The sequence below is a fragment of the Prunus dulcis genome, chromosome 1, assembly GCF_902201215.1.
Source record: "Prunus dulcis chromosome 1, ALMONDv2, whole genome shotgun sequence".
NCBI lineage: Eukaryota > Viridiplantae > Streptophyta > Magnoliopsida > Rosales > Rosaceae > Prunus > Prunus dulcis.
In genome coordinates this window covers 918691-931887 of record NC_047650.1, presented here as the reverse complement: position 1 = coordinate 931887, position 13197 = coordinate 918691, and the positions used below count along the sequence as shown (strand labels likewise).

Here is a 13197-nt window from a genome sequence, read left to right as displayed (position 1 = left end):
CTTATTCTTAATATGCATAATTTCTTTTTCTTTTTTAATTTGTAATTAGGCATGTTGAACAAATTTGGGTGGTCAAAGAAATGGGTAATTGGTGCCTAAAATGATTTATTTTATTTTTTTTGGGGTGAACTGGGGGCAAATGAATGAATGAAATCTTAGAACATGGATTTGACCAGATTTTTGGGGTTGATTGAAGAGAGAGGAGTAATTTATTAGATTTCCCTAATTTTTTAATCAAGGCCTATTGACAATGCATTATACAACTATTATTGGTTTATTTATTATTTGTTTAAGGTTCCCAAAGTTGAACCAACAATGCGAATATATCGAAATTTATAGTTTTTTTAAATATTATAATTGTGTCGTTGTTTGAATAATACAAATATACAAACTCAACTAGTCATCTAACCATTTTCATGCCTTCATTCATTTCTTATTCATTTCTCAATTCTCGACTGCATGGATAAAGCATTAAATAACTTCATTTTTTTTAAAAGCGACAAGACAAACTTCACATTTCACCTTCCTATCAAGTGCGTATAATATTTCAAAGTGAACTTCGTACATAATTAATTTTCTGTAAATTAAGCGTTTCTAATGAATTCGAGTCGGTAGACTGAATTTGATTTTTTTAAACTTTATCTCTTTTTAATTATTTTGAATTTATAATCTTAATTAATAAACTTATGCCAGAATTTCTTCAATCATACGTGATAGTTAGTGGAATAGCATTAGATTGTCTTAATTTTGATGTTACACTTCACTGTTATTGTAATGGTCCTTTGTGGTATTGGCCCTTTTTGATTAGTGACTTTGTTGATTGAATTATGAATGCAATCTTAGAATTTTTTTAAAAATTAAAAAGAGTTTTACTGATTAACATTTATGATAGTTCAAACTTTAAAGATGTATGAGTTTCTTTAGACTTATTATAATCGCCCTATGTATCGACCGTGAAGGTTAATTAATTTCATACAAAAGTTAAGTTTAAGAATTTGACTACGTGGCTGTGAATTGACAACAAGTATGAAATCAAAGTACTAACAATAAAAAAGAAGCGCCAAAAACTTTCTAATAAAATTTTCCACCTTGAAGTTACGGAAATACCTTTGGATAAATTAACAACATTTTCCAGCAAAAAAATAATAATAATAAAGTGACCTGGCCGACCAAGGGTCACATCACATCAACCAAACTACTACCATAGACATAAGGGTACTCTCTCACTCACATGCCCTACTACTTGGGTTAGTGACTGAATGCTGAAACGACGTCGCTGTCACCGTAAACCCCGTAAATAGGAAGAAAGAACCGGGTGGCAGTGGGGCCACAAGTGCATGGTGGGGCGGCATTACATTAAATGTGGCCATATTCCTTGTTGGCGATGCAATTTTATTATTATTATTTATTTTCGTAAAATATCTAATGGCAATTAAGCTTTAATATTATGCATTAAGAACACGAAATGAGACATAGGTTTGTCGGACGAGGCTGACATGACTGCTGACATGGCTATTGGGCGGGACCCGTATCTGCGATTTTTCTTGTTTATTACCTTAATTTTTGTAACATTGCTGTCTCCGTACGAATACATGATATATATCTACACGGTTATTTGCACATTTCTTTGTCCAACGCATTTTCATTTTGCAATTTTTCTGGGTCCCACCCATGACCCCACCTCTCTTTCCTTTCATTTCTGTGGCCGGAAAGCAAACAGACGGTGGTGGAGGAGGGATGTATTTTTCAAATAGATTATGAGTCAAGATTTCAATCCCTTCCCTTCTCAGCAATGAAAGAATTGAGTTTGAAATTCTTTATTTTAATCCCTCTCTTATCCCTTTGCTACAAATAAATATATATTTTTTATATTAAAAAAATGTAATAGTATTTGTAAAGTGGAAAGTTTAATTATATTCCTTGGTCCAGCCATTGACTTTGGGTATGCAAGCAATCCTTGTAGGTATAATCTAATCTAAGTTTGAATAAACAAACCCTAGCTAGTTGGGTTGGGTCCCATCCCATTGTTATTTTTTCAGTATTTTGAGTCAAAGATGAAGCATTCATTCCAAGTTTCCAACCCGAATTAATATATTTTATCAGTTTTTTGTTTCAGTGAACAATTAGTAACTGGGGTAGGGATGATCAAGGTTCCAATCTTACCCCTTTACCAAACTTGTTAGTATTAAATGCCGACAAGATTGTTGCTTTTGGTTTATGTGTATATTAAACGACCAAATGGACCCCAATAACCTTTCGCAAAAAAAAAAAAAAAGGGACCCCAATAACAGCAAACACCAATGGAGAGATGGAGGGAACCGGTTGCAAATTTTGAAATGTGTTGGAACCCACCATTTCCTATGTCTGCAACTAACCCAATAAGCATGTTGCATATACTCCATGCCCCTATGATTAATGTGGTGAATGTTGGGGTGTAAAAGCCTAAAAGGTGTGAAGATGAAAACAATAGAAACCTTGTGATGACATATTGTTAACATATAGGTTAGTTTCGATGGTCGGAGAATGCTTTCAACTTTAACTTTGTATTTTCTCATTTTAAATTTTTTATTGTTTTTCTCAATATACAGGGTTGTTTGATAATTGAATAAAATATCATTTTCGATATCATTTGCCAAGAATCATTAATGCAAAACAGGTCAGCGAAAATAGTCCATTGAATTAAAAATGTGATAGTTTAATGTTTGATCAAAATACTATATTCGTGTATTTAGTTGATAACAATTACATGCCTAAATGATTTTTGATTTGGTTGAGATGACTTTTAAAAGGTGACTTAAGAAGATAGACGATTCTGATAATAAAACCACATTGCAGGTTGAGGGTTTATTGTAATTTGTACCTACCAATGCCATACCCCCCTCAATAGTGGTTTAATGTACATTAATTCTCTGAGATCAAATGAAGTCAAATGTCATGAATGTAATGATATAATCAATGTACCCAGATCTTGTTTCATAAATTTATGAGATTATTATAATCTAGAACATCGATTGTACCAATTGAACTTGAGAGAAAACCTTCTGTTATAAAAGGAGAAGCATTTGAAACCACTTGCTACTAGTTGGTAGAGAATTCTATACACTCTTGAGTTAGATAACGTGACCTGCATGTGTTTCTTAGGCATATTGAGAAGAGGCTAAGGTATAGCTAGAAGTAGACAGAACAAGATCGAATCCGAACCAAGTTCAATCCCAGAGAGAAATTTTGATACTATTCAACTTGTTTATATTGGCCAAAAATTTGAAGATTTCTACCTTCATCCCATGGATTTTCTGTTTCCAAGATTTCATCATGAATCCGGTTTGTCTAGCATCTGCAGAGCAGAGGATTACACAAGCAAAATCAGATATTCATTTCAGTCATTCATAAACGATGTGATCTTGATCATGAGTTGTGCTGGTGGTTGAGGAGGAAGACACAATAAGTCAACTTTCCCCCATAACTCAGACGAAATGGCGGCAAGGGGCTTCTGGTTGGTGGTTGTGGGTGTTGTGTTGCTCGTGTTTGAGGACAAAGATTGAGTTCGACAAATAATTAATATCCCTATCCCTATCTACGTAGTTCTTAGTTATATACTTAGAGAAATTATTGTGTAAACTGAGGCACCACATCAAAACGTCATGTGATTTGCCGATTACACTAAATAGAGTTTTTATAAGTTAACACTTATAATTTAAATATGTAGAAAAACAGTTCAAGGAAAAAAAGAAGTAGACTGGGCAAAGACAAAAGAAAAACAATTTGTTGATCACCAAACTACCCTATGCACAAGCAGAGGTAATAAACTTGATTAACTGTCTCTACATATTTGAAACACAACCCTAATACCCAATGGGGATTTGAGACACCATACTTTAGTAAATGTGGGTAGTTAGTTAGAGCAGTGTGTCTGTCCCTTTACACACAAGTTCAAACATCCTCTCTTTAAATTTATGTAGTAAATTATCGATTTGTCAACCAAAAAAATTGGACATTTTGTAAATAAAAAAACAAATTATATATATTGAAAATGTTTTATATATGTTTATTTGAGTATTAGACCACATTGGCGTCACTCTCATAACTATTTTTTTTTCTTCTTCTTCATATATATAATATTAAATTTCAGGTTGTTTGACATATTGACTAAATATTAATTAGGGATTCCATGAGTCTCTTAACAGAATATTACGTGAACACCTTTTAAAAGTTGCTTATCTATATCCCTTTCAAACTTGTCATTTTACTTTGAACCTTCTAATGACTTTTATAATAAACTTTCTTGTTCAAATTCTGTGAACACAAAATAAGTAAGGCAGTTTCATTTAATAAATAACTTTAATTAAAGGATAATTAACAAGTAATTTAAACATTATAGGAGAAATTCTTGAATCCGGAAAGTGGATCAGGTTATTTGTTAGGCCACAAAGACAAGGGGACCCTCTACATTGGAGTGGGACTAGCATGGGGCTATGTGGAACCAAATCGTTTGTGTGTAGTTGGACGGGTGACGTTGTCCAACTATCTATTCCAAGAATTTTTCCAGCATTACACTACACATATTTTTATATAGTTGAAGTGGGGTCAGTACGGTGTGTGATTACCTAATTTTGGGTGTGATAACGTAATCTGTTTTTTAAAATTTTAAATTCAGGCTTTTAGACTTTCCTTCCTCTGTAGTGTAGGTCGCTTTCTCTCTCTATTTCGAGAGAGAGAGAGAGAGAGAGAGAGAGAGAGAGAGAGAGAGGGCAATCAAGTGCAAAGATGAAATGTTGAAATATTCTTACAAGTCTCCTTATTCCATCACGTTCAGCATGGGATTGGGAGATATAGATGTATGAATGTATAAGAAAATCTTTTTGGATGAAGATGGGGTACAACTACAAAAAAGAATCCACCCCCAAATCTTCTCAATTTTTTCTTTAATTGGTCCCACAACAATTATGGAATACTTAAACTCACTTAACATCCCAAACACCAAAAGGAAAATATACTTTTATTTATTGATAGTATAATTATTTCCAAAAGCAAAGGCCAAAGAGCAAAGGGTGTCACCAAGTGTTAAATTTTCTGCCTTTTTCCTGATAAAGAGTATAAAGCACGTGGATGGATGGAACAAGTGTGAGTTTTTTTTTCTGAAAACTCAAATGAAAATGGGAACATAAAAGGAGATGTGAACACGTGTGAATCTAAGTTTTTTTATATAAATAAAATATATACAAGCAATAATCTAATCTACAAGAAGATGAATTTCTGATCGATACATTTTTTCACTAAACTGAACACCGTCTCCAGATGATACTAAATTACAAAAGATATTTGTTTAATCTCCCCACTAAAATAAATTTAGGGATAGGCCTAAAAAGATAAAGCTCCAATATCTCTATAAAAAAAAGGACATCATCCACGTGTAAGATACTGACAATAAAAGAGGCGCGCCCTTTTTCAACAACCAACTCCTGTCAAAAGACTAGTGGGTGCCATTAACTATTTGGCAAATCAAGAAATTATATATAAAAAGGCCACAATGAGTGGGGAGTGACTTTGGGGCCCCACCCACCATTGTCCATTTGTAAGAAATCAAAACACTTTTTAAGTCTGAAAATGGAGAGTGTACAATTTGAACTTCTTCAGGCTCCTATTTATACCACCTCACCCTCCCCCCTCACCTCACATCACACGTCTCTACAATTATCTATTACTCTGTTCAAAAAAAGTCTTTCTACTTTATCACCAAATACATTTATCACAAAGGTAAGCCTGTGTGGAACTTATCTTCGGCTAATCACAACATTTTCCACTCTCAGAGATACCGTGATTGACCAAAAATAATAATTATTTTGCCATACCCGTTCCAAAAAATTGTTGCTCCCTCCCTCGTAAGTGAGGATATCATAAAGGTAAAATGAGGCATATATATGAGGCAACCCCAAAATTCAGATCTTTTTTTTGACCCTGTTCATATTAGATTCACATTCACCGGGCTAAGTAAATGAAACATGTAATGACAAATTTTAATTTAAAAAAATATTAGGAGGGTTACCCATTATATGTTCTAGAAATATACACATAACACCCTCCACACATTCCATTCCATTGCCATATATATTATGTCAAAAGTTTTAATGCTCTTTCTGGAAATTTAAACCTCCAAAAAAGAAATAGGAAAACGGAAATCCACCGTTACAGCCCCTAAAGAAGGAAAAGGTGGGTCTTGCTCTTACTGCTCATCATCCTCCACCTCCTCCTCTTTGGTGCCCAACATTAATAATAATTTCTTTTCTTTTTTCGCCTTTTTTCCCTTACATTGCCCAACCTATCCTCTCATCAAACCAATCAAATTTAATTAGAGTTCACCATCGACCCTGTCAGATTATAGACACAAAGTGTACATAGCTGAATACACATTCATTAGGACAAATTTCCCCACTTGCTAAACTTCCTTCCAAAATTGCGGGTTCAATTCCACCTAGCCTCCCTCTGCTCCGTGCTTCTTCACGTGTCTTCTTCCATTTCTTCTCAGGCTGCCAGAGGCTATGCAAACTTGTCACTTCCTTTGGCAAAAATCAGCCATTCCCTTCATATGTTCACAATCCCCATCCAAATATAATGCAGCTTCTTTTTCCACTTATCATTTGTCAATATATGGGGGTTGCAATGTTTTAACACAAGAACATCATTCTACTCACCAGCAGGTTGTTTCTTCTGTTCTGCCGGTTTCACCTGGACCACGGTAGGAATAGCATGTACATAAGGGAATCCCCCAGGTACAATCTGATGTGGACCAGAAGACTGTGCAGCAGCAAACTGAGCATGATGCATAAGAGTCTGTGAGGACAAGCCACTACCTTTCATGTTGTTAGCAGCTGCAGCTGCTGCCGCCTTTGCAGGATCAGTGGTGCTAGTATTAGAATGTGTAACGGGCGGGCAGAGTGACAGCATCCCACTCGAGGATGACCCTGATGAGCCCTGTGGCGGCTGCTGTTGCTCAGGCCGTCGTCTTGGAAAATTATGATAATACCCACTTGAAGGGGCGGTAGAGGTGGCATTATTTGAATGTGAAGCTTGTGCTTGGATGTAGGGGTTAAAGAACAACTGCGCTTGCTGAATTGATTGCTTAGATAACTGCTGCTGATGTTGATGCTGCTGTTGTTGATGTTGATGCTGCTGCTGCTGGAGTTGATGCTGCTGCTGCTGCTGCTGGAGTTGATGCTGCTGCTGTTGCTGGAGTTGTTGCTGCTGCTGTGGCAATTGTGACTTGGTTCCAGTGCTTGGAGAGGTAATATGGGTGTTGACACCTAGGATTGAAGGGACATTCCTCCCGCCAACAGGAGATGACTTCTGACTGGGCACCACTGATGGTGAGTTCTTGGCCTGCTGAGACGACAAAGAAGAAGCTTGGCCAGCTTTATTTCCTGTGGAAGTCGAAGTAGTTGTTCTTGGGCTTCCACCAGCACTCTTGGACATTGACGAAGTTGTGGGTGTTGGTGAACCAACCATTACTGGAGGAGATGGGGACTGATTGCTACTGGCAGGTTGTAACCCTTGAGATTGGGTTGAAGACTTTGTGTTGGCTGCAAAAGATATCTGTGTGTGGCTTTGCTGCGTACGAGCATGCTTCTGAGGAAGGTTTTTGAGGGATGATGAGGTTGACGAGGCCAAAGACGATGAAGGAACTTGGGAAGTGGTTGTCCTTGCAGAATTCTTCCACTGAGGAGATTGAGCTGGACTGCTGCTACTTTGGACAAGGTTTTGGGGGAATGAAGATAGAGCATTAGGAAACTTTGCAGCCATAGAAGAGGTTGAAGGAAGGTGATCAGAGTAGACGCTGCCATTACTAGTTGCTGGAGTCTTGCTTCGGCCTGCAGCAGAAAATTGCTGCTTCTGAAGCTGAATCATCTGTTGCTGTTGCTGCTGATTCCGCATTTGCTGCTGCATTTGTTGCTGCTGAGATGTGGGAGCATTTACAGAGCTGACAGCGGGTGGCAAAATAGAACTAGAAGTCCGGCCAGGAGTAGAGCTGAGGTTAAGAGTTCGCGTTGAGCTATCAATGACATTGTTGCTCTGTATTGTAGAACCAGATGTATCCGTCAAGTCTGTCCTGGAGAATGCAATGGAGTGCCCAAGAGTTGATGAAGCTTTTCCTCCCATGGCCTTTCTTTCTTCCTCCACATTAGGGGAATCACCTCCTCCCGTTTTCCCTTCTTCAGGAACACGATAACTCTTCTTATGTTGTACTGCTTGGACAGCCATAAAATGTTGATAACCCTGCCTTACCTCTGGAAAGCTCTGGAGAATTGCATGATTCTGAGCAAGCGATGTAAGGTCAATGCCAGTCGCAGCGGTAGCACCATTCATGGAAGCAAAAGACATAGCAAAACCTTGAGATGCTTCAACCCCCGTCTTCGGGCCCTGCTGCTGTTGCTGCGGCTTCTTCTCAGTACCACTTGCACCTGTTGCACCACTGGCACTACCACTTGAAGGAGGTGTCATCAATGGAAAGTTTGGTGGGCGCATTGGCATTGCAAAATTCTGACCATAAATGTTCATATTCGGACGAGAGACTCGACTATCAGCAGTTGATGGGCTATCTTCGCCCCCCATTTCAGGCTCAAGTTGGCGAGCTTGGTGCGGAGGATGTGGGTTCTGCTGCTGTTGCCGTTGCTGCTGCTGCAGCTGTAGTGCTTGTGAAGATGGGTTTTTTGAGGTAGGAAAGCCTTGCAAGCTTCCACTGCCACCATTGACACCACTGGGATGTGGCCTCTGCTGCTGATTTTGCAAATGTTTTTGGGATGATGATGAGCCACTAGAAATGCTAGGGTTTTGATGACCTTGTTGACTTTGCTGTGACTGGGATGGTGGTGGTTGCTGCTGCTGAAGGTGAGAAGGATGGAGCATTTGGGAAGAATAGAAAGACCCATTATAATAAGGCATTGGCTGAGCATGGGGTCCTCTATAAGCTGGCGGTGCACCTACATGAGTCGGCATTGTAAATGGATATGCATTATTCTGCAAAATTGCCAAATACTGAGGTTCGTTCCCTGCCATATTTGGGTAATTGAAGCTCATTGCTGGGGCTGGAGCAGCGGTTGCTGCAGCTGTCATTGGAGCAGAGTTAGATGTACTTGACAAAGCTGCAGCACCAGCATTAGGAGACTTCACAGATGCAGGTCGGACAGAAGCAGCAGCAGCTGCCTGTTGCTGGTTCAAAGGGAATATGAAAGCAGGACCGTGCTGAAATTCAATAGTGAAAACTGCATTAATACTCAAATCCTCCCCAGCAATACAATTCAACAAATATCAAGAGGAGAAACATACCAATATATTACTAGGTGCCCCTGGAGGCAGAGCTTGCTGGAGAACAATTTGCTTTCTCTGTGCATCCACAAGGTTTGCTGTTTGTGAACTTTTGTCCTTCGCAGATGGACCAGGAAACATAGCAAGCCCCTGTCCCTTGTCCTGCGCTGAATTCACCCCTCTACCAGGAATATTCCCATGCAATTCTGGAGGTAATACATTGGGATTGCAATGCTTTCCCCCATATAGAGATCCAGAACCAGCTGCTACTGGCCAAAAAGGATTCATCCTTGACATTTGCTGGTGATAGTATATATTCCTTGCAATGTAGCAATGGGTTTCACACCTCTTTGGCCGAGGTTGATTAAAAAGCAAATGTGGCGGCTGTACAAGTTCAGAAGTTCATTAGAAAAAGAAGACGACACAGCTCCAAAGAGTTTGAAAAAAGAGAAGAAAAAAAAAAGTAAAAGAAAATAACCAAAAAATACATACTTGTATAGCAGCTGAAGAAACGGTGCTCCCATCCATGGATACAACTCCTTGTAAAGGTGCCATATACCTGCTGATGAGAACAGTCATTTCCCCAAGAGAAGTGTATATAAAAACCATGGAAAAACACAAATAACCCAACAAAGAGTAAGGAACACATAACAAAATAACGCAACCGTACCCCATTGGAGGAAGCCCGCCTGGCCAGGCAGCCACAGACATTGGCAAAGGTACAGAGCTCGATTGGACTGAAGAATAAGAAGACAAGATCTTTGAATAAGTAGCCCAAATGGGTCAGTCAAAGCTCCAAAAACCCAAAAGAAGACAAGATCTTTGAATAAGTAGCCCAAATGGGTCAGTCAAAGCTCCAAAAACCCAAAAGGGGGAGGGAGAGAGAGAGAGAGAGAGAGAGAGAGAGAGAGAGGGGGGAAGAGAGAAATGAATGCACAAACTAAATTACCAGTTTTCTCAGTGTTTTGCTGCTGCTTAGCAACATTATGAAGCAGCTTGTTTCCACTAAAACAAGCAGTGCCACTATCCCTATCAGTCTTCTCCAAATCAAGCTGGAGATCAATATTCCTTTCTTTACTACCAACAATAGGCTTCTTGAACTCAGCTTCTTCCACCGCAGCTTTGCACTTCTCAGTTTCCACATTTGCATTCTCTTCCTTGCCAAATTTCACAACTTTGTCATCTTCTCTAGTCATAGGCTTTATCTCCTGCACCCAAACAGTGACCCACATTAATTAAACTTTCACACCAAACAAGACTTGGCAAATGGCAGGGGTGGCCCACTCACCGTTTCTGCATCTATGACCGTAGGCCTAGGATCTACAGAGATAAAATCAACTTCACCATCCCTTTCTGGGGGAGCCTAAATGAATCAACCAAAAAATGCCCAGATTAAAAATTGCCCTTAAAGAACATTAAAAAAAAATATAAAATCGAAGATAAAATCCTGTTATGACAAGAAGATCCTCACCATCAGATCTATCTGGAATTTTTCTTCTCGCTGGTTCTCAATCTCAGAGACCGTTGTATTTCTGAATAAAACCCAAGAAACGAAAATTAGAAAAGAGAATTAAAAGGTTCTTTTGTTCCCAAAAAAGGTAATCAATCTTTGGTGCTCACGCTTTAGTCATTGTCATATCCTGACGATTATCATCCAGTCTGAGAGCAGGAGACTCCTTTTTGGGCGACTGAGGTTCCTCTTTGCTCACTTGAACATTTTGACCATCTGATTCATCATTTGCTGGCTTTGAATCTGAGGCAGCTTTGCTCTCCGGCACATCTGGCTCCGGCTGAGCTTCTGATGATGCTGGAACAGCGTGAGAATTGGCCAAATTGTACGAAAATCCGCCATTTTCAGCTGCAGATCCTGGGTTTCTCTCCAATTTCGGAGACGAAGTCTCAACCTTTGCAGGCTGATCAGTCACCACTTTACTCGTAGTTGAAATGGCACTGTTTTGAATGGTGAAAATTGATGGGTTCTCATCGTCATACTTCACAGGTCGCGGTCTTTTCCTCTTGGGTGCTGTTGATTCGAATCAAAGAGACCAAATTTTCATCAGTCACCATAAAAACACAAAGACCCAGCTCTGTTTGCTCACCGAAAAACCAAGCTTTACAATCCCTTTAATCTCAGTCTCTCAGCAACCAAACGGAGCATTGGGTACCGAGCAAGAAATGAATAAAACCGAGCTCTGAGGGAGCTTAAAATACCCACCAACAGCGGACAGGGAAGTGACAGAGGAGCTAGAATTCTGAGTAAAAGCCGACGGCAGCTGAGGCAACGCGCACGGCGAGTTCGAGATCGGCGACGAAACTCTCGATTTGGCATCGCTGGTGGACTTGTTGGCCTCCCTTGATTCAAACTTAATTGAATCGGTGACTACAATTTCCTGCTTCGTCGGTCCCTGTGGCTGCCTCTGCATGCCGTACAACACCTCGGCGATCTCTATTTCTATCTCGTCCTGATTAGACGACGTCGTCTTTGCCGAAGACGACATCTTCGGCGGCCTCAGCTTGGGTCCGTTGGGCTTCTGCAACAAAAAAAAGTCACTCAACGTTAGAAATGAAAAGTTCACAAATAAACAGAGCATAGAAATAAATCGAATTGACGAAATTGAAGACCCACCAGCTTCTTCCGAACCGCCGAGGCGTGGGAAGAAGAAGGCGAAGACGGGGATGGCGCCGCCATCGACGATGTAGCGGGCCGAACCGGAGATGTTGAAGCTTGCCGGTGAATTTGGTCTCCTCCTACAACACCACAACTCGAAGGCCATTCATGAGACCTCTTCGTCGACGCTGAAAAACGACAAAAAAAAAATACACATCAGAATCCCAGAATCCATTCATTTCTGACGACTTGGAGCTTCTTTTTTTTCCATTAAATCACTTCATTTTTCGCTCTACCTGACCGTGCTTTTCTCGGTACGGACACACCAATCATCTCATCGGTGACCTTCAACGCCGGGTGCGGTCGAAAATGCTTGTTGTTACTACTCATATTATTCACCGGTGAGAAGCTTTTCCGGTGATTCAACAACGACGACGAAATAGATGTCGCTGATGATGGGTTGGGCGGAAGCATCCGAATCGACCCACCGCTCACACCAACGCCTCCACCGCCGTCGTCGTCCTCGTCTTCATCTTCGTCGTTCACACTCTCCTCCGAACTGTCATCGCCGCCATCTTCTCTATTGCTTCCGTGCATCAATCTCTCACCTCTTCGCCTCTTGCTCCGGCTCAACCGATCCCTATCGCGGTCTCGGTCCCGGTCTCGGTCTCTCTCTCGATCCCGATCTCGATCTCGATCCTTCTTCCGATCTCTGAGCCTCGACGTCTCTTGTAACTCCACCGGACCATCGTCCTCTGCAAAACCAAAAAAGAAGAAAAGCCATTAAAACCAATGAAAAACCCAACAGCTGGGTATTGCAGAGAGGGCTTAGATCTGGCGAGGGTCGAACCTGGAGAGTCTCTGAGGTTGCTACTTCTATGTCTTCGCCTTGACAACCCATTTGGGGCCGCCATAGCTGCTCTTCTCGCATCTCTATTTCTATCCATATCTAATATAATTATCTACCAGCAAATCAGCTAGAACCAGGAGACTAATCCCATCTCTCATCACCGTAAACCCATCACAATTCGCCGGATAATTTAGTCAAAGCCACCGGATTTGCATGCTCCGAGCTTCGAACCTTGCAAATGATCCCCCCACAAGCCTTTTCACACAGCCAAAGATCTCAGCTTTCGCTTATCTTCTTCACCTCTCACTCTCTTAAGGCCCCCCCCTCCCTTGCCCTTCTCTTTTTCTCTCTCTCTCTCTCTCTCTCTCTCTGCCTTCTCTCTATTTCCAACTCTCTGTCTTCTTTTTGTGCTCTCTATCAGTCTATCTCATCCTCTTTTCCG

At 40.4% G+C, this 13197-nt stretch overlaps 1 protein-coding gene across 2 annotated transcripts; it reads right to left on the bottom strand.

The window, feature by feature from the left end:
- Nucleotides 1-6018: 6018 nt before the first annotated feature.
- Nucleotides 6019-13197, bottom strand: LOC117622638 (protein TIME FOR COFFEE). Of its 2 annotated transcripts, none has more exons than XM_034353385.1 (12): nt 12756-13197; nt 12202-12660; nt 11924-12093; nt 11513-11828; nt 10918-11320; nt 10769-10829; nt 10586-10660; nt 10247-10505; nt 9968-10034; nt 9790-9859; nt 9319-9681; nt 6019-9234 (listed from the first exon to the last, which is right to left on the bottom strand). In XM_034353385.1, exons 1-12 carry the CDS (start codon nt 12850-12852, stop codon nt 6682-6684), a joined length of 4893 nt encoding a protein of 1630 aa, XP_034209276.1. In that variant the 5' UTR covers nt 12853-13197; the 3' UTR covers nt 6019-6681. The 2 variants fall into 2 exon arrangements, with proteins under 2 accessions (XP_034209276.1, XP_034209284.1); XM_034353393.1 differs by having other exon boundaries at nt 9790-9856; nt 12756-13195.